The sequence below is a fragment of the Lytechinus pictus genome, chromosome 18 (genome assembly GCF_037042905.1).
Source record: "Lytechinus pictus isolate F3 Inbred chromosome 18, Lp3.0, whole genome shotgun sequence".
In the NCBI taxonomy this organism is placed as follows: Eukaryota; Metazoa; Echinodermata; class Echinoidea; order Temnopleuroida; family Toxopneustidae; genus Lytechinus; species Lytechinus pictus.
The window spans coordinates 35,641-63,412 of NC_087262.1; the positions used below are offsets into that span (position 1 = coordinate 35,641).

Genomic DNA, 27,772 nt, shown 5'->3' on the forward strand with positions numbered 1-27,772 from the left:
GTGCAACGAAAATTGACATTGCACGCTCGAGCAAACCAGTGCAGTAGAAGTCCAACAAAACTGTACTGTAACTTTTAAAAAAATTGTTTGTGTTGCTATTTTATAAAACAAATAATGCACTTGCTCTGTCGTGCGTAAAAGTAAATGCAGAGAAAGCTCGGTTTCTTCAGATGGAGCACACTGGGCACTCGCCGCAAGCGGCTCGTGCACAGTGCGACTCCTAGCTAAAGAAACCTCGCGTGCTCTGCATTTCCACTAACCAAAGACCTTATAATATATTACTAGACCGAAAGCTGCGTGCGCGTTCAGCACAAAACAAATGAGATTAGGCTCCGCCTACCGCGATCATTTGAAGACAAAAATAAGCCCTCATTGACATTCATGAGCATGAAGATATTCATAATCCGGCCTTTTCATTGGCTAAGAGCGTCATTAATACGCGATTTCCCCGATTCTTTGTCATCGATACCAGTGGTATCGTGTTACATAATTAATTATTCATTTGACCTCATTACGTCATCTAATTTATTCATTATGAAACTTTTCTTTCCACACAAAAATGGACCTACGAACACTCCGGTGATCGTGAGTATGTATAAATTGATATAACCACATTAATTCTGTGGACTATTTACACATTTCACACTGTATTTTGTGATCTCAGGTTATTTCTTTATAACTAATTAGAGAGTTTGCTATCATTCTTCTGTTAAAGAAAAGCAGAATTTGGTCTTTGAAATTGAAGTTAGATTGTCATCGTCGCCCGGCCCAGTGCAGCCTGTATAGTGAGTGCTTGTATTACCGACCGGCCTTGTATTACCGAACGCGCGCATCATACGCATCAGAAATAATTTCATACGCTCAAAATTTTGCAGAATCCTTCCAAAGAGAACTTGAATAGAAAGATGATGAAAAATTGTAAAAAACACATTTTCAAAGTCTTAATATTCTAAAAATAATAAAATATGGTCAAAATAGCTCATCAGTGATTTTGTTGTTTTCTCAATTTTTCCCATAGAAAACACACGTTCGGTAATACGATACCTTTTTCAAGTGACCAAAATATTTCACATGCGAAGAGGGGTCCGATTGGAAGCTAATATCGTAAAAAGGAAATACAATTTCGGCAAAATTTTTACATATTTATATTTTGTAGGTAATTGTGTATTTATGGTGAAAGTTTGGTGAATTTTATGAGAATAATGTGTTTGATATGATTGAATTCATGAAAAGTGTTCGGTAATACGATCCACTACCATATGTTGCTTTTCAGTGATTATGCCGCTGTGTCAACCACATGTATTTTGTACGGGCTCCTAGCCGGCTGGGCATCGAGAGAAAATCGGGCCGGGAGCCCACGATTGATTAAAACAAGAAGAATGAAGCTTCTTTTTGTACACTGTATAACGTTAGATCTAGAGGGAGATCTGCATCTATCTTCAGTAGATCGAAACTCAGTCAGGAATACTGTGAAGCGGAGTGTGGAAGAAGATATGCCTGTCATTGTGTCAATCCTCACTAGATTCTCGTCAGTTTCAGATATCAAATTTATTTTGCATAACTTCAGGCTTCTGCATTTAGCCCCCACCCATTTTAATTCTTATTGTAATTTATATAGTTAGACTCGGTATTAGAAATAACATGCTGCTCTGCATGTTTGTCTCACTCTTATTATCAATAGATCAAGATCTAATTTCTGGTTAACAGAGCCTAGTCTTTCTTCTTAATTTTACTTTATCAGTTTATGTTACTTTACTTTTATCCATCGATGCAAGTTGTAGGTAGATCTGGGCCTACCTAATTCAAATCTAGTCATCTAACTTATTAGACATGTACCCCCAGGGCTTAGGATCTAGGTCTATAATTTTAGGCCTAGATGTAGGTCTGGGCCTAAACGACTACATTTACATGTACGAGTATGACTGTCGGTAACCCAGGGAGCTCCCGCCCGCGCAGCGGGAGCTCCCTGGGTTAGACTGTCGGTGGACCAAGGACTAGATCTAAATGATAGATCTACTCTCGGTCAATAATGGCAATGAAGGTTTAGCCAGGAAAAAAAACAGACATCAAAAATTTCTAAATCGATATACATCTAGGTAAAGTCACCGAAGGGTTAGCTTTACATTCTAGGTCTAGATAGATCGAGAGTCTATCGATAGTCTAGATCTAGACCTTATTTAGATACATGATTCATGAATGCTGTCACGCAGCACTGATTCTGGTTGGACTAGATCTATACTTTCTTACAAATAGATCTAGACCTAGTGCATGATATTATGAAATTATGTTGTTAAAATCAAATGAACTAAGATTCGTAATAAAAAGATGCAGATTTTTATTTATTTATTTATTTTTTTTTTTTTTTGGGGGGGGCAGACATGTGAAAAAAAATTAGAGAAACCTGAAATTCAGAAAGTGAGGGCCCGAACCTACCAATATTGCCTAAGGCTGTTTTTTGCATTTTCTAAAGTAAAATTGAAGGATTTCATGCAATTCTTTTTTTTTATGAAGGTTTTCACATTTCAGCTCCCACCCAAACCCCTCCCCCTACACTGTTAGAAAATTTATTCTTAAAATAAAAGAAGTTCCTGCAGCAGAGTCTCGAGAACACCTGTAATTTTACCAGATTGCATAATCTTACATTATATCATGTAAAATTACAGGAAATTGGTATTTGGTGTATGGAACCTTACAAATTTCCTTAAATAAAACACCATTTTCCTCTTTTTAAACAGACCTGTTCTGTAGAAAACTTCCTGTTTTATGAATTTACAGAATGATTCTGTTATTGCTTTCTGCAATTTCTTGTTTTTTTTCTGTAAAATCAGGTTTTTGTTAACAGTGTACATACGGCCATGAAAGAGATCACTTGACACTTATTGTTCTCTCTTTTCTTTCACAAACAGGTTGAGTTTGAAGAACAAGAAAAACAGTAGAGGTCTACCCGGTACCTATGGTTAAACATGATGATCATAAGTGCATGTATCATTTTGCAGATTCTCATCCAGGTATAAAAGTTAAACTAACCCATACAAAATTACAGATACATTACATGCATTGAAATGAATGTTAACCATGTTTACATTAAATAAAAATAACCTGAGCCACTGCTAAGAGGTATAGGATCTATACTGAATATACACTTCTTATATATACAGGCTCTCGACTCTCTCGAGTCTAAAATAGAACCAATGCCAAAAGTTATGTACCTTGGGCAAATTTATAAAATAAGGTCATGTCCTTGATCTATTATTTGAATGGCCTTTTTATTTCCTATTTGTTTATAAACAAAGCAATATTTATTTTTCATGTTTTATATTTTATAAAATTCATTTTATTCATTCTTTAGTGTGATATTCATATTTCATATTTGTAGATTTACAATTTTTTTAAAATCTTATTATTTTACATTTTGTCCAATAGGATGATGCAGCTCTACAATTTCCATGGAGGTGATTGATGATGATAAACAATTGGTAAAGTAGGCCTAATAGAACAGTGATATGACCACAAAGAGAAATACAACCTACAGCAGTTATATGAGTGAGTTAATAAGTGATTATTTTTTGTAATGGGGGGTTTTCACAATATTTTTAGGCAACAAATAGACCTGCCTTTGAAAAAAACATTTCAATTCTGTTTTTAGGTTATAGATAGGTGTCGTTTTTATTCGCAGATCAAAATATTCTGTGCAACAAAACATATCATCATTAATTCTGACTATTATATATAATTTATATATGTTAATTCATATATTCATATTCATGGGAAATCTCTGACATTTTTTTTTATAGAGTACATGTAGTTATAATGGAGAGTGGTATGCAAACTGCATAGAACAGGTTTAAGTGATATGCTTTGTAGAAGTACACGTTTATGATTAGTAGAAGTAAGATTTCCTATGTTATGTGATGAAGAAATTTATATACCGGTATGTATAGTCTTACTTTTCTTGAAACATTTATGTTTTACAAATCATGACAATTTTAATTTAAATTCATTGATTTTCTTTCCCTATTTTTTCAATCTGCAGGACTGGTGTAACAGATGTTTTCATTCAAGAAATCCAACAAATTGAAGAGTGACTTAGCTTAGGAAGCACTTGATAAAGATGGAAAAGGTTTTTTTTTTTCAAGTCCAATTGTTTTTTTTTAATTATCATCACAACCCCAAATTCATGAAGTATGAAATTTCCTGTCGATTTTCATTAAAACTGATTGCAAAAGGAAAAGCTATAAACATACAAATAGGAGCGGCGAAGTGAAGTTGAAAGTGGGGGGGGGGCACAGGTAAAATGCTGTATTATGTGAAATTTTAAAGAAGTTGCGAGAGAGCAAAATTTTGACATTTTTAAAAAGAAAATCCAATTTTGTGATAGATTTCGACAAAATATTCAGAATGATATATTCCACCCTTTTTTTTTTGGGGGGGGGGGTGCAAGAGTCCTTCAAGCCCGACCCCCCCCCCCTCCATCTGTAGTGTACGAAACTGCTTATCTACCCCCACTCACATGAATTATTAAACTTAATGCACAAAGGATTTCCTTATTGTTTTCTTGTTTCAAAGGGCACTCGTCATGGTGACCATAAAACGGGTCCTTCTCAGGTGAAAGGGGCACAGAACAAATTCTTTAGGAGCACTTTTCTTGGGTAAAAGGGGGCAGTTATTCGAGAAAGGGCACTTACAAGAAGGCGAGGGGGCACTTTTTAACACTTAAAACGGGCCCCCAGATGAAAGGGCACAGAACACGTTCGGGGGGCATTTTTTGGTAAAAATTTGCATACAAGGAAGAGCACTTGGTAACACCTAAAACAGGTTCTCGTCAGGTGAAAGGGACACAGTACACGTTCGTGAGGGGGCATTTTTCTTACATAAAATTAAAGGCACTTTTCAGTGCTTCAAAAAGTAGGGGGAACTGTGCCCCCCAGGATCGCTGCCCCTGCATACAAAAAACAATTTCGTTCGATTCAAAGTATTAACATACGCTTAAGAAAAAAAGTAAGGCTAAATCCTCTGATAATGTGATATTTTTTCTGGCTATTAATAAAATTCACAACTAACCAGAAAATGCCTTCATGTCTTTCATTTGTATTCATATAGTATTTGTACAGAGCTAAAATGAAAGGGATTTGGAATTGGCAAAATTCAAATGAGATGGAGATCGAGAGAGAGAAAGAGTGATGAGAAGGGGGTTGAAAAGAGATGAGAAAGAAATGGAGGGGCACATATGAAGATATAATTTAGAGGGGGGGGGGTAAGAGAGCACGAATGGTGGGAAGTAGGAACAAAGGGGTGGAAGAGAAATAAGACGAGATTTATGGAAACCAGGAGACAGATAACAAGTGGGAAAAGAAGAAGGAAATATATGTAGGAGAAAGGCGGCACCAAAATAACGTGAGTGGGAAAATTATTAAATGGAAAAACAGAGCAAGAAATGCTGGAGAATAGAGGGGACAGGAAACGTATTAAACATGATAAACTGGGGCCCGTTTCATCATGAGTTACAAGTATGGTAATTATGATTGGTTATATAGCCGTTACCATCGTAGTTAACTACGATGGTAACTGCTATAACCAATCATAATCTAGGTTACCACGGTAATCACAATAACAGCGATGTTTAAATAGCTGTAATTCATTATGAAACGGACGCCAGATGAAGAAAACAGGCACGGGGATCCATGAGGGGGCCAGCCCCTTACGTATTATACCTTGAACAAAAGATTTTTTTTTTGCTTCTCGAAATTTGTAACAAGAAATGTACTCTATTAGTGGTGACAGTTATTTTTTTCAGTAACCATACTCAACCAGTGAAAATTACCATCAAATTGTAATAACCATGTTCTGCCCCCACCCGCCCCCGCCCCCCCCCCCCCCTAGAAAAAAAGAAAACAATTAAGACTTTTGGGTCAGTGCAACAGCCCCCTTTGATCCGTTCGGCGGCCTCTGCCGGCTATTTAGAGTCTAGATTCAAATCAATTATTTTATTTTCCACTTTCAATTTCATATTTACAATTATGATACAATTGACAAGTAACATATAATCACAATTGAAGTACATACAAAAATTGACAACATTATAAAATTACAATAGACAATTATCAAATCGAAATATAAATGATTGAAAGGGAGGGAGGGCCAACTGAAAAGCAGAGCTTGTATAATGTAGGCCCCCCTAATATTGATTAATTAATATTGATTCTTTACATGTGTTAAAAACTAAGATTGCTGTATATCTTAACATGTGACAATTTGGGGATGGCAAAAGCACTTGAGACCTCTTTAACTAATCACGACTTGAAGACTACTCTTTTCATCTTCCCTTTATAGGCCTATAAGACACAATACAAACAATGCTTTGTTTTTAAGTGATATCGCTTGTGATATCGATACTTTATATAGCGCAACGTATCGTCTCAGATTTGCGCTTGTTTGATTCGCTGAATCCTTCGCGTCACGAGCGCGTAACAAAATGAATACATTAATGAATTTGCCAAGTTGACCTTTGTCATTGCGCTGATGTGCGTATTGTCTAATACACGTACAAAACCACAGTTGACGAGGGAGCATCGTACGAAATTAATATTAATGAGGGCTTATTTTAGCTTCTAATGGATTAAACAAAATGGCGGTAGCTTCGGGGGCTTGATTATTTGTATAATACCGTACGGTCACTGCACTTTCTAATTAAAGTTAGATTTATAAGTAACGTTAGACTTAGAGTCTAACGTTAGACTACTCGTTAGGTATGACAAACGACAACGTTAGGTCGTGAAATCTACCGTTAGCTTTTATAGGAGTTAAGAGTAGATTCAAGATCTAAGTTAGATCTAATTAACGTTAGGCCTAATGTTCCGTTTAATCTTACTTTGGATTTGACGTAGCCGAGATCTAACGTTCATGACGTCGGTTAGATCTAACTTAGACTGTAACGTTAATGGAGATTTAACGTTAAGTCAGTAAACTTAACTTGGGGTAGCCTAGTTCAGACCCTAACTTGGTTCCTAAATAGGCCTAGTGGCAGTACTCAGTAGATCTAATTGGTATGGAATGCTTTAGTATTCGACTTCGAGACCTAACGTCAGGGGCAGGGCTAAGTTAGGGCCTAACGTTACTCGTTAGGCCTAATGTAATGTTAGCCTGTGGCTTAGGGCTTATTTAGGCCTAAAACTTGTTTAAGATCTAGATCTAGCGTTAATTCGGTTCATAAAATATATATGGACTGCTTTTATATTCGAGACATGGTTGTTTCTTTCGGCTCGCGGGTACCGCATCGGCCAGACCATGCCCTCGGGCAAAGCCCTCGGGCATAGTCGCGCTGCGGCCCCCTTGAGCCTCTAGAAACAACCATGCCTCTCAAAGCAGTCCATATATCTATTATACTCAACGCCTAGCTTAGCCGGGTAATATAGGAGCGCGTTGAGCAATATAAATACCCTACCCTATATTATTGTTATTATATCATCCTTGCTAAATATATAATGTATTCGAAATATGCATTTATTTGATAAACACTTTATTAGATGAAGCACGTATCACGAAGTAATAAATGATAATAATATGCAGGGCAGCAGATGTAAATAACTAAAATAAATAGATTGAAAACGCTAAGTAAGAGCAACAACATGAACAAAAAACTTTATTGAATGTTAGGATGGTGGAAGCAACGGGATTTAACCCTATTTGGGAAAATCCAGTTAATTAAATCCTTGGGAATATCAAAATTTGGCAATTTTGGTACAACAGCTAGGTATGGATATAACCAACCACTTTATCAGTGGAACAATCAGTGGCGGCACCAAGGGGGGCAACGGGGGAAGGGGCATTTGCCTCCTAGTCAAGACCCCCCGGAAATCTTGAAAAGGCTGAAGGAAGTTAAGTAAGTGTTATCATAAACATCCTACTCAAGTTATAAAGAGCCCTAAAGCACCATGTTTCACTCTTCAAATTTTGAAACTTTGTCATCATGCCACTGTTATAGCTCCAACAATTTTAGTCTCTAACAAACATCTTTCAGGTCATAAACAATTCAAAATTCTGTTCGCGCTTCGCACTCGCAGTGGTTGTATGCATGTTTCAGCCATCAAGAGGTCCAAAACTGAACTTAATGGTTATGTTCAAGGCTACAGAGGGGGTATATCAGGTAACAAATTGTGATTAGTACACATAGAGATCTATATACTAATAACGCTAATTTAGTATACATATCTGTTAGTACATCATCTGTGTTTGTATCTGTGTTTGTATACCGAGGCTAGGCTAAAGTTAGGCTGTATAGGCTAATGTTACCTCTGCGTTGCATGTTTTCGTGTGTGTTTGTATACCAACGAGCACTGCTGTATTCGTGTATAGCACCCATTACAGGATACTAAACATTAGATAGGCTTTGATCGGTTACAGCCCGATAGACCGCGGGTCCGATAGACCGCGGGTCCGATAGTCCGCGGGTCCGATAGACCGCGGGTCCGATAGACCGCGGGTCCGATAGTCCGCGGGTCCGATAGACCGCGGGTCCGATAGACCGCGGGTCCGATAGACCGCGGGTCCGATAGACCGCGGGTCCGATAGACCGCGGGTCCGATAGTCCGCGGTGTGTGTAAAATTATGATCAGGATATAGTGAGATCCAATGTCATCAAGAGGTCAAAAGGCCAATGATACGAGTCCATGGGGTTCTATAACGATGACCCAAAGGACAATCGCCCCCTGACATCTACTTCAAGGAAAATATTATCCCCATATTTTTATCGTGCAGGGACTGTTACCCCCCCCCCCCCGGAGATTTACCCTCTAGACGCCATACGGAGCCTCTAAAATGCCATCGACTTGACGACATGGCGAGATACTTTATCTTGCCTTGTCGACTAAATAAGCTTATTATGTCCGCATGGCGCGATACGTTATCCTGCCAAGTCAGTCCACTTATAAAAAGTCATATGTCAACATGGCGAGATATTTTATCTTGCCAAGTCGACTTGAATAAGTTACATGTCAACAAGGCGATATATCGGGATTCTCGCCGGGACTTGTACACTTCATATCTCGCCATGTGGACATATCGACTTGACAAGATAGAATATATCGCTATGTCGAAATAATAAGCGTATTAATTACTTAGGCGGTGGAAGCGGGGGGGGGGGGGGTCTTTCCCCTCTAAATTTGAGATGGGGGACGGTCCCCCCTAGATTTTTAGTTGAGAACCTTTTTGTTTGCTTGTCAATTTGTTTTCTACGTCCCCCCCCCCTAAATTGAGGTGGGCCCCCCTAAAATCTTTTTGTCCCCCCCCCCTAAATTTGGTTGATAACCTTTTTTTTTCTTGTCAAGAAATTTTGGTGGTCCCTCCTATAAATTTTGGTTGATTTGCTTGTCAAAATTTTTACCTATGTCCATCCCAAAATTTCAGGTGGACCCCCTAAGTTTTTTTGCCTTCCGCCACCAATGATTAATTAAGACATGGCAAGATAAAGTACCACGCCATGTCTTCACGTTGATGGCATTTTCAAGGCTCCGTACTAGGGGTAATTATCCGGGGTAATTGTCTGGAGAGTAAATTTCCGGGGGGGGGTAACAGTCCCCGGCGGTAAAAATATGGGGATAATATTTTCCTTGAAGTAGTTGTCAGGGAGTGATTGCCCTAATTGGGTTATTGTTATAGAACCCAGGCGCGGATCCAGGATTTCGTGGGGAGGGAGGGGGGGAATTTGACCTGATTTTTGGCGCCCATGTGTACTTTTCGAAAAATGGCGCCCACTCCCTCCCAGCCAGGCTAACTTAAGTGCCTTAAATGGATTTTAAATTATCTTATAATCACATAAAAAAAACAAAGACCACTTTTTCATGTGTTCTATAAAAAAAAAATCCATCAATATATAATGTGATATCAATGGGAGCACGAAGCACGAGCGATGGGGGGGGGGGGGGGGGGTTCAAATTGGTGTAACTTCTAACCAGAGTAGGCCCTACTAGAATATTGTGTGAACGGGAGCTGTAGTTTATGTACTGTTGATTTAGAATACCCTTCAATAATATTAATGATAACCTCTTGGGAATAATGCAATCTCGAAGCAATCGACTAATTCTCCTCATCAGTGGCGTATTTATTCAGCATGGGTGCACGGGGGGGGGGGGGGGCGACGGCACCAAGTTAAAAAAATTAAATGAAGTGGGAGGGGGTAGACGTTAAAGAAAATCTGAGATTTCATTCTTAAAAACACATTGAGGTATCTCACATGGCCTAAATAAATAATGAGAACGCGGAGCGTGATCTGATTTTTTTAAATAGATTTTTCATGTATTATATCATGAAAGGGGCGGACCCAGCTTCCGCCAATAGGGGGAGGGGCCATTTTTTCACCCATATTTTCCCCGATCGGCCGCTCAAAGTTGATTTTTTTTCTTTGAAGGGGTTTTCCCAGTGCCGTAATGAGCCAACAATTTCGAGGGGGCTCGATATGGTGTATCGCATGAAATTAATAAGAAGTTGCCAGTGAGCGAAGCGAGCAAGCAAATATGCCGACATTTTTATTAAAAAAATACAAGGTTGTGATAGATTTTGACATAATATTTGGAAAATAATATTATATTTCATCCTAATCCATTTCCTTTTCTCTCTATTTTTTCTTAGTCTTGATTTTCTCTTTTTTTTTTTGGAGGGGGGTGGGCAAAACGCCCATGTCCTAACAGTCATTTCCTAGCTTTACTTTATAAGCCACATAAATGTGTAATAATCTCTTAAGCCCTATGTAATCTAAAAATGAAATTTCATGTATTTTGTCCTGAAAATTGAATATTTTGGGCAATGTTTGTGAACCTGAACAGGACGCGTATGTAACTAGATAATTACCACGATCGCGAAGCGCGAGCAGAAATGTTAAATATTCGTTCTGGCCTGGTCGAAAAGGGACCTGTTAAGGATGTTTTGTAGTTAGCCATTAAGACGATACATATTTCAACGATTAAATAATGCGAGCGCGAAGCGCGAGCTGAACAATTTTTGATATTCCAACCTAAAAAGATGAGATTTCAAATCCCCCTATGGGACATTCGATTCATGTTTGTCAATCATGAAAAAGCATGGGTAATTTTTGGTATCTTTTTACAATAATAATGCGAGCGCAAAGCGCGAGCAGAAAATTTCTGATATTCTGATCCGAAACTGGATAATTTTAGCACATTTTGAATAAGATCAAGCTTTGTATCTCAAAAAACATGCGTGCGCGTGTTTTAGAGTTCGACAGAATCCTGGCAATCTGAATACATTTCATTTTTCATCATAAAAATCAATAATGCGAGCGCAGAGCCCGAGCTGAAAATAATATTTGAAATTCCGATATGAAAAGGGTCAATTTAAGCACTGTTTACAGCACTGTGTATATAGAGAAATTTGATAGCACTATATAAATAATGCGAGCGCGAAGCGCGAGCTGATATTTTATTATTATTTTGACCTAAGATCGAGACATTTTAGGCCTAAGGACATTTTGTCATCATATAAGAATGATGACTGTCTTCTATTTCTTTTCCTAAAACTTGTCGATATTTATTTCTGAAAAAGATACAATTTTGTTATTATGAATTCATATAAATTTTATTTAATATTTATTAATCTGTTAAGCCTAGTGTGTGAAATTTGTTGACAGTGCATGAGGCCTGAAAACTGGATATTTTAAGTATTTTTGTAATCATGAATAGGATTCATTGGTTGATATATTTTTAGCAAATAATGCGAGCGCAAATCGCGATCCGGAATTTTTTAATGGGGGGATTTAAGTAGTTTGTTATAGAATTAATATATATAAGTATACATAACTCATCAATCAAAATGCGAGCGCACAGCGCTAGCTCATAGGCCTTTATTATTATTTTTTTACAATCGAGACACCTGAAAAGGTATATTTAGAAAATCTTATATGAAATACAAAAAGACAATAGGTAGGCCTACTTGGCAAATAGTGCGAGCGCACAAATTGTTGTAAATGTTGATTCAAACCATAAAACGGACATTTTCCAGAGCACTTAAAAACATAAATTGGTAAATAAAACAAAATAATGAAAGATCGATGTCCGAGCTGAATTATGTTTTGTATATTGATATCAAAACTTGATATTTTAAACTACATATCAGCATATTGAGCAAGATATGTATCTCATCGAACAGGCAATGCGAGCGCGATGCGCGAGCGAAACTTTAATATAGTGACATTAAATATTTTCAAAAATTGTTTTCCAAGTCTTCTCCTGACCTTATTTTATTCACTCGTCTTCCTCCTGTTATGTTTCGTCTTCTATTTTTCTCATTTCTTCCCCCCTTTTTTTCTTTCCCCGTTTTTCCCAATTTATTTGCTCTGTCAATAGGGGGAGGTTGCCCTCGGGCCGCCTGGATCCGCCTATGTTAGTAGTTGTTATGATGAACACGATGCATATCTATTAAGAAATGAATGCGACCGCGAAGCGCTAGCTGAAAACTTGATGAAATGAAAAATACATTTTCAGTTGTCAGGTTAGAATATCAAATAATTTCAGCTTGTGCTTCTCGTTCGCATAAAAAACTGTAAGGTCGGGATGCGTAGATAACTAAACAATTTATTGATGCCAGCGCGAAGCGCGAGCTCAATTTTTTTATATACTGACTTAAGAAAGACTAAGGTATAATTCCTATTCTAATTGCTTGTTCTTTTTCTCTTTTTTTCTGTTTCTTACCCCTTTTTTGCGCCACCATGGGGGGGGGGGGAAATCTTTGCCCCCTGGATCGGCCAATGTATGTTGACTTGAAAAACACAAACACTAACATGTGGGATTGATGCAGAGGATGCATACCTCATTAATCAAATATTGCGAGCGCGTAGCGCGAGCTGAATTTGATAATAACCCTTTTTGTGACCCTGAACAGGGTATCTATCTCGCTAAACAGACTTAAAACTCGAAAACATTGGTTTTGTCTGTTATCGTAAAAACGGGATATTTTAATTCAGCCGCATTAATTTAAGTTTTTGGGGCAGGACATATATTTCACTATAAACAGGCAATACGAGCAATGTTGCGCCCCCGGTCGAAAATGAATTTGCATTAAGCCCCCTAAGTTCAAGGTCAATTTGTCGCCCTCGGTTGAACATAAACTTGGCGCCCCCATGTGAAATATAACTTTGCCCTCCCTCCCCCTCTCTGAAACATGTATTTGTCGCCATATGGTCAAAATTCAAATTAGCGCTCCCCTAGTTCGAATATCAATTAGGCGCCCCCATCCAGTTCAAACATCAGTTCGGCGCCCCATAGTTCGAACGTCATTTTGGCGCCATCAAATCGACGTCCAGGTCAACATCTCCCTCTTCCGTTTCCCATCTCCATTTCTTTTTTTTTTTTCTTTCTCTTATCCTCATTCCCCTTCCTTCCTTTCTCTTTCTTTCTCTCTTTCTTTCCCCCTCTTCCTCTCCCCTTTTCTTCTTTTCCTCCTCTCTCTCTCTTTTTCTTCTCTTTATTTTCCCCTTTTCTTCTCTCATTTATTGTCTTCCTTTCCCCCTTTTCTTCTCTTTCCCCCCCCCCCCATCTTTTCTTTCCCCCTTTTCTTCTCTTTTTCAGTCTTTTTTTCCCCTCTTTTCCTCTCTCTTTTCTCGTTTTTCTTCTCTTCCTCCCCCCTTACTCTTTCTTTTTTTCTTCTCTTTTCCCATCTTCCTCTCTCTTTAAATATTATTCTCTTCCTTCCTCTTTTTTTCTTCTTCTTTTCCTCCTTTTCCTTACTCCGTTCTTTTCTTTTCTTTCTTTTCCCCTCTTCCTCTTTTTTTCTCTTTCCCCTTTACTTTTCCCTTTTTCTTTTTCTTTCCTTTCCCCCTTTTTTTCTTTTAATCTTTTTTTCTTCTCTCCCTCCCCCTTCCCCTCTCTCTCGCTTTTTTCTCTTCTTTTCCCCTCTTCCTCTCTCTCTTTTTTCTTATCTTTCTTCCCATCTTCCTCTATTTAAATATTCTTCTCTTCCTTCCTCTTTTTTTCTTCTTTTTCCTCCTTTTCCATTCTCCTTTCTTTTCTTCTCTTCCTTTTCCCTCCTCTCTTTTTTTCTCTTCTTTCCCCTTTTCTTTTCCCATTTTCTTTGTCTTTCCTTTCCCCTTTTTCTTCTCTTTTTTTCTTCTCTTCCTTTCTCCTTCGTACTCTCTTTTCTATTCTCTTCTTTTCCCATCTTCTTCTTTCTTTTTTTATTTTCTCCCTTTTCCCCTCTTCCCCCCTCTTTTTTTGAGCTGGGGGTGGGGGGGGGGGGGGCTGAGGCAGTTCCCCTCGGCCCCCCCATGGATCCGCACCTGATAGAACCCCATGGCCTCGTATAATTTGACCTTTGGACCTTTCGATGACATTTGATATATCTGATCATAATTTTACACACACTGCGGACTATCGGACCCGCGGTCTATCGGACCCGCGGACTATCGGACCCGCGGTCTATCGGACCCGCGGTCTAACGGACCCGCGGTCTATCGGACCCGCGGTCTATCGGACCCGCGGTCTATCGGGATGTCCCCCTTTGATCAATTGCAATTGTGAAATTTGTTCATGGGAAAGGGATGGAGAACAGGGAACTTTAGAATTTGACTGAATAGTGGTGGATTGAAGAGGGAGGGGGGAGGGGGGGGGAAGCATGGTAAGTATGTCTGGGGGGGGGGGGTGGCTGAGAATGAGTGCTACTGCTATCTTGTTCTAACTTTTACTTATTTCTAGCCAGACTAGCCCCCATTCCTTTGGCTTTAGAATACAAGCCATCTAACCCCCCTCTCTCCCTATCTCTCTCTTACACCCCTTGTCATAGGAAGATGTGAATGTATAGTACGCTTGTATGTTAATTCTCATTTCTTTTTATTTATTGTCATCAAATTTAACTCGTGTGAATCTTGTATTTATAATTGTGGGCAGTACTTGCATCCAGATATGCACACTATGCATATCTACAATTTTGCATTATAGGATGTTGGGCCCTACATTGCATCCATTGTCGAGCTCCATCTAGACAGGTAGGATGTGTGTAAATCCATAGGGCACTAGACTATAGGAGTAACATTAAAATTGGTCATTACATAACATATCTGTATATTTCATGCATTTCTTTGTGATAAAGTGAGTGTACAGATGTTAATGAAAAGCCAGGAAGTTAAATAAAAAAAGAAACCTTCATGTGCCATATAATATTAATACAACCAAGACTAGGCCTATTACAAGGGGAATTCCCTAGTGGATGAAACACCAGCAAAAACTCTTCAGTAGCAAATTATTTTCACTAGTATGAATGTTTGAGCCATCAAGAGTTCCGAAAACTGAACTTGATGGTTATGTTCAAGGCTACAGAGGGGGTATATCAGGTAACTAATTGTGATTAGTAGATCATGTGTGTTTGTATACCGAGGCTAGGCTAATGTTACCTCTGCGTTGCATGTTTTCGTGTGTGTTTGTATACCAACGAGCACTGCTGTATTCGTGTATAGCACCCATTACAGGATACTAAACATTAGATAGGCTTTGATCAATTGCAATTGTGAAATTGGCTCATGGGAAAGGGATGGAGAACAGAGAACTTTAGAATTTGACTGAATAGTGGTGGATTCAAGAGGGAGGGGGGAGGGGGGGAAAAGCATGGTAAGTATGTCTGGGGGGGGGGGTGGCTGAGAATGAGTGCTACTGCTATCTTGTTCTAACTTTTACTTATTTCTAGCCAGACTAGCCTCCATTCCTTTGGCTTTAGAATACAAGCCATCTAACCCCCTCTCTCCCTATCTCTCTCTTACACCCCTTGTCATAGGAAGATGTGAATGTATAGTACGCTTGTATGTTAATTCTCATTTCTTTTTATTGTCATCAAATTTAACTCGTGTGAATCTTGTATTTATAATTGTGGGCAGTACTTGCATCCAGATATGCACACTATGCATATCTACAATTTTGCATTATAGGATGTTGGGCCCTACATTGCATCCATTGTCGAGCTCCATCTAGACAGGTAGGATGTGTGTAAATCCATAGGGCACTAGACTATAGGAGTAACATTAAAATTGGTCATTACATAACACATCTGTATATTTCATGCATTTCTTTGTGATAAAGTGAGTGTACAGATGTTAAAGAAAAGCCAGGAAGTTAAATAAAAAAAGAAACCTTCATGTGCCATATAATATTAATACAACCAAGACTAGGCCTATTACAAGGGGAATTCCCTAGTGGATGAAACACCAGCAAAAACTCTTCAGTAGCAAATTATTTTCACTAGTATGCATGTTTGAGCCATCAAGAGTTCCGAAAACTGAACTTGATGGTTATGTTCAAGGCTACAGAGGGGGTATATCAGGTAACTAATTGTGATTAGTAGATCATGTGTGTTTGTATACCGAGGCTAGGCTAGGCTGTGTAGGCTAATGTTACCTCTGCGTTGCATGTTTTCGTGTGTGTTTGTATACCAACGAGCACTGCTGTATTCGTGTATAGCACCCATTACAGGATACTAAACATTAGATAGGCTTTGATCAATTGCAATTGTGAAATTGGCTCATGGGAAAGGGATGGAGAACAGAGAACTTTAGAATTTGACTGAATAGTGGTGGATTCAAGAGGGAGGGGGGAGGGGGGGAAAAGCATGGTAAGTATGTCTGGGGGGGGGGGTGGCTGAGAATGAGTGCTACTGCTATCTTGTTCTAACTTTTACTTATTTCTAGCCAGACTAGCCCCCATTCCTTTGGCTTTAGAATACAAGCCATCTAACCCCCTCTCTCCCTATCTCTCTCTTACACCCCTTGTCATAGGAAGATGTGAATGTATAGTACGCTTGTATGTTAATTCTCATTTCTTTTTATTGTCATCAAATTTAACTCGTGTGAATCTTGTATTTATAATTGTGGGCAGTACTTGCATCCAGATATGCACACTATGCATATCTACAATTTTGCATTATAGGATGTTGGGCCCTACATTGCATCCATTGTCGAGCTCCATCTAGACAGGTAGGATGTGTGTAAATCCATAGGGCACTAGACTATAGGAGTAACATTAAAATTGGTCATTACATAACACATCTGTATATTTCATGCATTTCTTTGTGATAAAGTGAGTGTACAGATGTTAAAGAAAAGCCAGGACGTTAAATAAAAAAAGAAACCTTCATGTGCCATATAATATTAATACAACCAAGACTAGGCCTATTACAAGGGGAATTCCCTAGTGGATGAAACACCAGCAAAAACTCTTCAGTAGCAAATTATTTTCACTAGTATGCATGTTTGAGCCATCAAGAGTTCCGAAAACTGAACTTGATGGTTATGTTCAAGGCTACAGAGGGGGTATATCAGGTAACTAATTGTGATTAGTAGATCATGTGTGTTTGTATACCGAGGCTAGGCTAATGTTACCTCTGCGTTGCATGTTTTCGTGTGTGTTTGTATACCAACGAGCACTGCTGTATTCGTGTATAGCACCCATTACAGGATACTAAACATTAGATAGGCTTTGATCAATTGCAATTGTGAAATTGGCTCATGGGAAAGGGATGGAGAACAGAGAACTTTAGAATTTGACTGAATAGTGGTGGATTCAAGAGGGAGGGGGAGGGGGGGGGGGAAGCATGGTAAGTATGTCTGGGGGGGGGGTGGCTGAGAATGAGTGCTACTGCTATCTTGTTCTAACTTTTACTTATTTCTAGCCAGACTAGCCCCCATTCCTTTGGCTTTAGAATACAAGCCATCTAACCCCCCTCTCTCCCTATCTCTCTCTTACACCCCTTGTCATAGGAAGATGTGAATGTATAGTACGCTTGTATGTTAATTCTCATTTCTTTTTATTGTCATCAAATTTAACTCGTGTGAATCTTGTATTTATAATTGTGGGCAGTACTTGCATCCAGATATGCACACTATGCATATCTACAATTTTGCATTATAGGATGTTGGGCCCTACATTGCATCCATTGTCGAGCTCCATCTAGACAGGTAGGATGTGTGTAAATCCATAGGGCACTAGACTATAGGAGTAACATTAAAATTGGTCATTACATAACACATCTGTATATTTCATGCATTTCTTTGTGATAAAGTGAGTGTACAGATGTTAAAGAAAAGCCAGGAAGTTAAATAAAAAAGAAACCTTCATGTGCCATATAATACAACCAAGACTAGGCCTATATTACAAGGGGAATTCCCTAGTGGATGAAACACCAGCCCAAACTCTTCAGTAGCAAATTATTTTCAATAGTATTAGGAGTGGGCTATACATGGGTCAAAAATACCTTTTTTTTAGTAATTTCAGTATGATAACAGTTTTTTTTATTTCCTTGTAATGTATCTCAACATGAAATGACAATATTTTTTGTCTCGGGTCCGAGAAAAAAGTGTGCCGGGCCAAAATCTAAAATGGCCGCCAAAACCCCCCAAAATCACAGTTTTGGCCACAACTTTTTTATTTGGTCCTCAATTTATCTGGTTTTGGTGTCTATTCATATGTTTTGGGGGGCAGGCAATTTGTTTTTTCTATAATTAGTACTTTAAAACCATTATTTGTAGAGTTAAAAGGTAATTATACCTAAATTTTCCCATTTTTGTAGCCCTTTTTCAACCAAAAAGTAGGTTTTATCATCCTGGGGTTCTGGGATATTAGATGGTACGAGGTCGACAATAGCAAATCGCTTCATATAGCTATATTGCTTTGATTCCTCCACTTTGGGTTTTACGGATATTTGTGAAATATATCTTATTAAATAAAAAAATGTCAATTATCCATTGGGGCTATACAGTATACATACATGTATGTACAATGTACTGTACATACATACTGCACTGCATAAATGCATTGGCCACCATGACAGATAACAAGGCTTGTATAAACTATAGTGTCATAGCAATATGAGCTCTCAGGTTTAGAATTAGATGCCTCAGAAATTGAAGATATGTTTTGTCAAATATGCTTATTCTGGGGGCGGAGAGAGGTAATTTACACTGTAGCTATTCTGGGCCTCGTTGCATAAAAATTTACCATTATGTTAACTTAACTTAATGGTAACTTGCATGCAATCCTTTATTCTGATTGGCTGTTGATCAGCGTTACCATGATACTAGTAGTTACCTGACCCTATAAACATAGGCCAGTTAGACACCAGAACCAGGTTTTAAAAAAGCCTCCAAATGAAGAAGATATGGCTAAAAATGTGATGTACGTATATATACATGTATGTGATATATACATGTAAGTGTAATTTACGTTGCTGGTTTCACCATGTACATCAGCTGACAAGGAATCAAATTCACAATCTAATTCTAAACCTTTGAAGCTCATTTCTATGACACTATAGTTTATATACAGGCCTTGTCATATGCCATGGTGGTCAATGCATGGATATATGCAGTGTAGTATGTACAGTGCATTGTACACCGTATAGACCCTATGGATAAATGACATTTTCTTTTATTTGATAAGATATATTTCACAAATATCCGTAAAACCCAAAGTGGAGGAATAAAAGCAATATAGCTACATGAAGCTGCTTGATATTGTTGACCTCGTACCATCTAATATCCCAGAACCCGAGGATGATAAAACCCACTTTTTGGCTGAAAAAAGGCTACAAAAATGGGAAAATTTAGGTATAATTACCTTTTAACTCTACAAATAATGGTTTAAAAGTACTAGTTATAGAAAAAACAAATTGCCTGCCCCCCAAAACATGAATAGACACCAAAACCAGAGAAAATGACCACCAAATAAAAAAGTTGTGGCCAAAACTGTGATTTTGGGGGGTTTTGGCGGCCATTTAGGATTTTGGCCCGGCACACTTTTTTCTCGGACCCGAGACAAAAAATATTGTTATTTCATGTTGAGATAAGGTAAAAGGAACACAAAAAAACTGTTCCCACAGTAAAACCAAAAATCACCCATTTATAGCCCACTCCTACTAGTATGCATGTTTCAGCCATCAAGAGTTCCAAAAACTGAACTAAATGGTTATGTTCAAGGCTACAGAGGGGGTATATCAGGTAACTAATTGTGATTAGTAGATCATGTGTGTTTGTATACCGAGGCTAGGCTAGGCTGTGTAGGCTAATATTACCTCTGCGTTGCATGTTTTCGTGTGTTTTTGTATACCAACGAGCACTGCTGTATTCGTGTAAAGCACCCATTACAGGATACTAAACATTAGATAGGCTTTGATCAATTGCAATTGTGAAATTGGTTCATGGGAAAGGGATGGAGAACAGAGAACTTTAGAACTTGACTGAATAGTGGTGGATTCAAGGAGGGGGGGGGGAAGCATGGTAAGTATGTCATGAGGGGGTACGTGGCTGAGAATGAGTGCTTCTGCTATCTTGTTCTAACTTTTACTTATTTCTAGCCAGACTAGCCCCCATTCCTTTGGCTTTAGAATACAAGCCATCTAACCCCCTCTCTACCTATCTCTCTCTTACACCCCTTGTCATAGGAAGATGTGAATGTATAGTACGCTTGTATGTTAATTCTCATTTCTTTTTATTGTCATCAAATTTAACTCGTGTGAATCTTGTATTTATAATTGTGGGCAGTACTTGCATCCAGATATGCACACTATGCATATCTACAATTTTGCATTATAGGATGTTGGGCCCTACATTGCATCCATTGTCGAGCTCCATCTAGACAGGTAGGATGTGTGTAAATCCATAGGGCACTAGACTATAGGAGTAACATTAAAATTGGTCATTACATAACACATCTGTATATTTCATGCATTTCTTTGTGATAAAGTGAGTGTACAGATGTTAAAGAAAAGCCAGGAAGTTAAATAAAAAAAGAAACCTTCATGTTCAATATAATACAACCAAGACTAGGCCTATTACAAGGGGAATTCCCTAGTGGATGAAACACCAGCAAAAACTCTTCAGTAGCAAATTATTTTCACTAGTATGCATGTTTGAGCCATCAAGAGTTCCAAAAACTGAACTTGATGGTTATGTTCAAGGCTACAGAGGGGGTATATCAGGTAACAAATTGTGATTAGTAGATCATCTGTGTTTGTATACCGAGGCTAGGCTAGGCTGTGTAGGCTAATGTTACCTCTGCGTTGCATGTTTTCGTATTTGTTTGTATACCAACGAGGCAACGAGCACTGCTGTATTCATGTATAGCACCCATTACAAGATACTAAACATTAGATAGGCTTTGATCAATTGCAATTGTGGAATTGGTTCATGGGAAAGGGATGGAGAACAGAGAACTTTAGAATTTGACTGAATAGTGGTGGATTCAAGAAGGAGGGGGGGGGGGGTAGAGAAAAGCATGGTAAGTATGTCTGGGGGGGGGGGGGTGGCTGAGAATGAGTGCTACTGCTATCTTCTTCTAACTTTTACTTTTTTCTTAACAGACTAGCCCCCATTCTTTTGGCTTTAGAATACAAGCCATCTAACCCCCTCTTTCCCTATCTCTCTCTTACACCCCTTAATTGTCATAGGAAGATGTGAATGTATAGTACGGTTGTATGTTAATTCTCATTTCTTTTTATTGTTATCTCATTTAACTCATGTGAATCTGGTATTATATAGTGGGCAGTACTTGCATCCAGATATGCACACCATGCATATCTACAATTTTGCATTATAGGATGTTCAATTGTTGGGCCCTACATTGCATCCATTGTCGAGCTACATTATGGGCAGGTAGGATGTGTGTAAATCCATAGGGCACTAGACAATAGGAGTAACATTAAAATTGGTCATTTCATAACACATCTGTATATTTCATGCATTTCTTTGTGATAAAGTGATTGTACAGATTGTACAGAAAGCCAGGAAGGTAAATTGAAAAGAAACCTTCATGTGCCATATAATACACAGGTTGCACGGGCCTAATCACAACTGGCAGGCCATAGATATTCATTCGAGCCAACCCATGGCTCAATTGTTAAATTTGATATTGCTGATTGACAAAAATAAATGAATATGACTGACAGTCTAACACTGATTTTAGGGAGGGTACCTACTGAACTTACTTTTTCAAAATGGGAAAGATATATCACCACTATGGAACTATATTTTTACTGCCGGAAGAATTAGGGTCATTTTACTCTCTCAAGTGATGAATTTGGTCCCGTCAGGTGTAGTCTTCATAAATGCTGATTTATTTTTCAAATGAGCCGGTCGAGTGTTAGATATGATATCAGTTGGCTTTCCATACTCTCACAATGATATGTGTATTGCGTATACATGTGACAGTCACTCTGCGAATAAACATGAAGACATGAACATGTATGAGAATCGGCTCTGACTATTTTGTGAACAACGAACCCAAAGATATCCAACAATTGGCGATGAGATGTGTGTTTTGTAGACGCAGGATAGCAGAGCAACGATGCAGGCCACTGCAGAGTCGGTTTCAGGGCAGGTTTTGCCTAACAATTGCATCAGGTATGATGAATCGGAGGACTTAGATTGTTATCTAGAACGTTTCGAATTGTATCTGATAGCGAGTGGCTTGACAGTACCTGACGCACAGTCAGTGAATGAGAGCGCGACCACAGTGGATCGCGGGGGTGACAAGAGAGTAGTGGCGCTGCTATTGAACGCTATCGGGGCTCGCTACTACGGGATTGTTCGTGATTTGGTATCACCGGCAAAACCAAGTGACAAGTCATATGTGCAGTTGAAGCAAATACTGCGAAAGCATTTCAAACGTACACCAGTCACCGTAGCTGAAAGGCGCAAGTTTATTAGACGTGATCAGGCACCGGGTGAGAGCACGAGTGATTACGTTGTACAGTTGAAACATCTCAGCCTAGTGAGCCTACATTGTGAGTATGCTGATAAACTTGATGAGCAGCTACGAGACCGCTTTATCAGTGGTTTGAATGATGAGTCTACTTCACTGAAACTTATGGAAAAGGCTACTGAGACCCCTAACATGACGTTTCAGCAGGCTGTGGACTTCACCCTATCGAAACAAACAGCCGCGGGGGAGGTCCGGGCGATGCGTTCAGATGGCTCTTCAGGTTGCACCAAGTCCAGTGTTCATGCAGTTCGCGGTAAACAGCAGTCTGGTCAGAAAGGTAGCAGGCGAAAGCAAGAATGTTATCGTTGTGGTCGACACCATACACCAGAGGAGTGTTGGTTCAAGTCCGAAACGTGCAGATACTGTAAAAAGAAAGGACACATCGAAAGGAAGTGTCGAGCCAAGGGCAAGAATGAAATGAAACAAACAGAACACTCAGACTGTAAATCTAAGATGAGTCACAAGAGTAAAGGTCAAACGAAGAAAAATAATTGTAGTGATGTACATAAGATGCATGAAAACAGGAAACCTATGTCTAACAGTAATGCTAGGAAGGAAGCTAGAGTTTTACATGATTCCAGTAGTAGTAGTGAGGAATGCAGTGTGGAATATGATCACACATTGTTCAAGTTAGACGTTATTAGTAAGTCAAAGGTTAGGCCAAGTACAGGTTCAGAGAGTGATCCAATTATAGTTCCTGTTGTCATTGAAGGTAAAGTCACACATATGGAACTTGATACAGGGTCAAGTGTGAGCATGATACCATTGTCATACTATGAGAAACATCTATCACATGTGAAGATGCATGAGTCAGAAAAGTCTTTGGTGAGTTTTATCACAAACCAAACAGTCAAACCAGTTGGGAAAGTTCATGTAGAGGTCACACATGGAAAGTACCATGGTAAACTGAGTTTGTATGTGGTAGAACATACAGAGTATTTGCTATTTGGGAGAGATTGGTTATCAATAGTACCACTGAATTGGAAGTCTCTGATATCCAGGGTAAGCAGTAATCATGATCATAGTCAGGTTCATCATGTTGGTGAGCTGGATAGAGTCCTGAATAAGCATATAATAGATTGTTTGAAGATAGACTAGGTAAGCTCACAAAAGCAAGAGCGCACATTTCAGTAAAAGATGATGCTAAACCAGTAACTACAAGGCCATATAAGGTACCTTTTGCAATGAGAGATAAGGTAGAAGAAGAATTGGAAAGATTACAGAAGTGTGGGGTTTTGACTGCTATTGATCATAGTGAATGGAGTACTGGAATCGTAGCAGTTCCAAAGAAGGATGGGTCTGTCCGCATATGTGGAAATTACAAAACTACAGTGAATCCAGTTTTGGATCCAGTTCAGCCCCCCAATATCAATGTAGAGAACATATTGGCAAATCTAGGTGGAGGTGTGATATTTTCTACCGTAGATCTAGCACATGCTTACAACCAGTTAGAGTTGGATGAAGAGTCTAAGAAGTTCCTAGTAATATCTACACATAAGGGGTTATTTCAACAGAATCGCCTGGTATTTGGTATTACTAGTGCACCAGCTATTTGGCAGAGTGCTATTGAACAGGTACTACAGGGGATACCTGGGGTACAAGTATACTTAGATGACATATTGGTAACTGGGCGCACTGTTGAAGAGCATCATGCCAATTTGGATAAGGTTCTCACACGCCTTGAAGAGCGTAACCTTACATTGAGGAAAATGAAATGTAAGTTTACTCAGCCATCAGTAGAGTTCTTAGGTCATGTCATAGATGCAAACGGAGTACATACTGTAGAAGAGAAAGTACAGAAAATAGAGAATCTTCCTAGACCAGAAGATGTGTCACAGTTAAGGTCCTATTTCGGGTTACTTAATTACTACCGAAAGTATGTGCCTAATCTAGCTCATGAGATAGCACCGTTAACGGATTTGTTGAAATCTGATCGTAAGTTTGAATGGCATGAGGAAGCCGAGAAAGCTTTCATTAGGTCAAAGAGATTGATGCGAGAAGCAGGTTTTCTGGTACATTATGATCCGGAATTGCCCATTTCGATTGCGTCCGACGCAAGTCCAATAGGTATCGGCGCAGTTTTGTCTCACATATTACCAAATGGTGAGGAGAGGCCAATACAATTTGCTTCTAGATCACTTACAAAGACGGAAAGGAAATATCCGCAAATTGAGAGAGAGGCTTTGGCAATTGTATTCGCGTTACGTAAATTCTACATGTTTGTGTACGGACGTAAATTTACGCTTATCACGGATAATAAGCCGCTTACAGCATTGCTAGGCCCATACAAAAGCCTACCAGCTTTAGCCGCTGAACGAATGCAAAGGTGGGCAATGTATCTTGCAGGTTTGACTATACGATCAAGTATCGCACTTCAAGCGCAAATGCGAATGCGGACTGTCTTTCAAGACTACCCGACAAAGATGCGAAACCGGAAGGTCGTGAACCAGAGATTGTCTCGGTCCGTCATGTGGATATACTACCCACATCGCACGAAGCATTGCGTAACACAACCCGAAAAGATCCAGTGTTGTCAAAGGTCATCAGATATACATTGGATGGATGGCCAATACAGTTGTCCGTAGAAGAAAGGGAGCTGCAACCCTTCTTCAGGCGCAGACTGGAAATTACCCTAGAACAAGGCATACTGATGTGGGGAACGCGTATCATTATTCCTGTCAAGAGTCACCGCGCAATCATGGAAGAATTACACAGTGGACATCTTGGAGTTGTTAAGATGAAATCGCTTGCACGTAGTTACGTATGGTGGCCGCAGATCGATGTACACATTGAAGAATGCACAAAACAATGTAGTACATGTCAGGTCGTACAAAACCAACCACCACAAACGTTACTACACCCATGGATTCCAGCGTCCAAGCCGATGGAAAGAATCCATATTGATTTCGCAGGACCATTTGAAGGTCGTACATACATGGTCCTAGTGGATGCGTATTCAAAATGGCCCGAGGTATTTATCATGCCGAGTACTACTTCGGAGCGCACTATTGATGTACTCAAACGCGTATTTTCGAGATACGGATTACCGCAAATCATGGTAACTGATAACGGAAGTCAGTTCACCTCATCGGAATTCAAAGAGTTTGTAGACAAGAATGGTATTGTACACAAGCGAAGTGCACCATATCATCCTAGCACGAATGGTCAAGCAGAGCGCTTCGTACAGACATTGAAACAAGCACTACGCGCTGCAAGATCCGATGGAGGATCACCACAAGCCCAACTTGACAGATTTTTGCTGGCTTATCGGAATGCTAGACATGCAGTCACAGGTGAAGCACCGGCTGTTCTCTTTATGAAGAGACAACTTCGTATACGGTTGGATAATTTACGTCCAAATGTAGAGCGTAGATATGCAGACCGATTGCATCAGCAAGCACAGTACAGAGATAAACATAGTTCAGTAGACAAACTACGCAAGTTTGCAGTAGGAGACTCAGTACTTGTTAGGGACTATGTAGGAAAACATAAGTGGGTACCAGGTGTCATTGTAGATAGAGAGGGTCCACTAATGTATAAGGTACAAGTTCAATCCGGTATTTGGAGGAGACATCAGTTACTTCCAAGACTAGAGAACGAGGTTGAGTTAGATCAGAATGAGTCAAGACAAGATTTTGGTTCAGACATACCAGTACAAAGTAGGTCAGTTCCTGAATCAAGTCCAAGTAGGTTAGGAGAAATAACTAGTTCTCAAGATTGTCACATTGAAACGGTCCAGGGTGATTCAGTTTCGCAAGACTTACCTGTTGTATCAGAGGATGTTGTAGTAGATAGGGAAAAACCTCAAGAACTTAGGAGATCCCAGAGGAAGAGAAAAGCTCCAGATAGGCTTAATCTCTAAGGCTATACAGAAAGAGTTTTGTTATGTTTTTGGTATGAAGTCATTTCAGGTTAAAGTTTGATGTTTTTAAGTTTCCAACAGATTGCAGAGATATTAGATACTAAGCCATATTCCATGTCAATATAAGTATGTTGTTGTTTTTTTGGATAGAGAGGGATCTAGTATTGTGTTTTATACAAACTTAGTCAAAATTTGATTAACATATGTTAGAGTTAAGAACATGTGTCAAGTATATTTTGTTTGAATGTAACATTACTTGGTGAATAACATGGATTTAAAATGTCATATTATAAATATATCGGTTTTCGCAAATACAGGTTTTTTACAGAACACAACTGAACACACATAATTATTTGGTATGTAATTTTATTTGGATCAATAGACGTTATCAATTATGTATACATTTACAGAGAAAAAAAAACAGGCACAAGCTTTATTTTGGCAAGATTTTGAAATCTTGACAGTTGTATTTTATAGAGTACAGTAATTTTTAAAAGGGTTAGTTATTACATGGGATTTGTAATACATGCTCAGTTCTATTGTTGTTGTATTAGTTAACAATTGTTTTGGAGTGACAAGATTGTTTATTGTTGGCATAAACATCGGTATATGGTATGTACATGCACATATAAAACAGTTGCAAAGTTGAGGTAACTTTAAATTTGCTGTGGGGGAGATCTGTTAGATATGATATCAGTTGGCTTTCCATACTCTCACAATGATATGTGTATTGCGTATACATGTGACAGTCACTCTGCGAATAAACATGAAGACATGAACATGTATGAGAATCGGCTCTGACTATTTTGTGAACAACGAACCCAAAGATATCCAACATCGAGGTACCCTTTTCTGGTCAGATATGGAATGTCATACATTTATCCTATCCACTGGTAGTAAACATTCAACCCTCGAATTTCCTTCTTATTTTTTTTGAATTATTTTTAAGTGCCACTTTAACACACGAGTCTAAGGGAAATGAATTAGGCCTGTGAACCCAATAAGCAAACAGAGAGACGAACCGGAAGTATACTCTGATTAGTCAGATCTTTCATGGTGCCCACGTTAGCCCACTTTAGAATATTTTCTGCTTCTGTGATAAACTCTTAGGTTCAAACCTCCGGCAATTTATAAAATTACAACATGTTTGGTGATTCTTGACATTTCCAAC

At 38.9% G+C, this 27,772-nt stretch overlaps 2 protein-coding genes and 1 long non-coding RNA gene across 3 annotated transcripts; all 3 read left to right on the plus strand.

The window, feature by feature from the left end:
• Positions 1-503: 503 nt before the first annotated feature.
• Positions 504-4,402, plus strand: LOC135157459 (uncharacterized). Its single transcript, XR_010296430.1, has 4 exons — positions 504-579; positions 2,907-3,008; positions 3,424-3,543; positions 4,034-4,402. It is a non-coding gene; the product is annotated as an uncharacterized LOC135157459 (long non-coding RNA).
• A 17,768-nt stretch (positions 4,403-22,170) lies between these two features.
• On the plus strand, positions 22,171-27,394 carry LOC129279034 (uncharacterized). The gene has a single exon (XM_054915146.2). The coding sequence runs from the start codon at positions 22,323-22,325 to the stop codon at positions 23,835-23,837; it is 1,515 nt and encodes a 504-aa protein (XP_054771121.2). The 5' UTR covers positions 22,171-22,322; the 3' UTR covers positions 23,838-27,394.
• On the plus strand, positions 25,720-26,601 carry LOC129279035 (uncharacterized protein K02A2.6-like). Its single transcript, XM_054915147.2, has one exon. The coding sequence runs from the start codon at positions 25,720-25,722 to the stop codon at positions 26,599-26,601; it is 882 nt and encodes a 293-aa protein (XP_054771122.2).
• Positions 27,395-27,772: the final 378 nt, after the last annotated feature.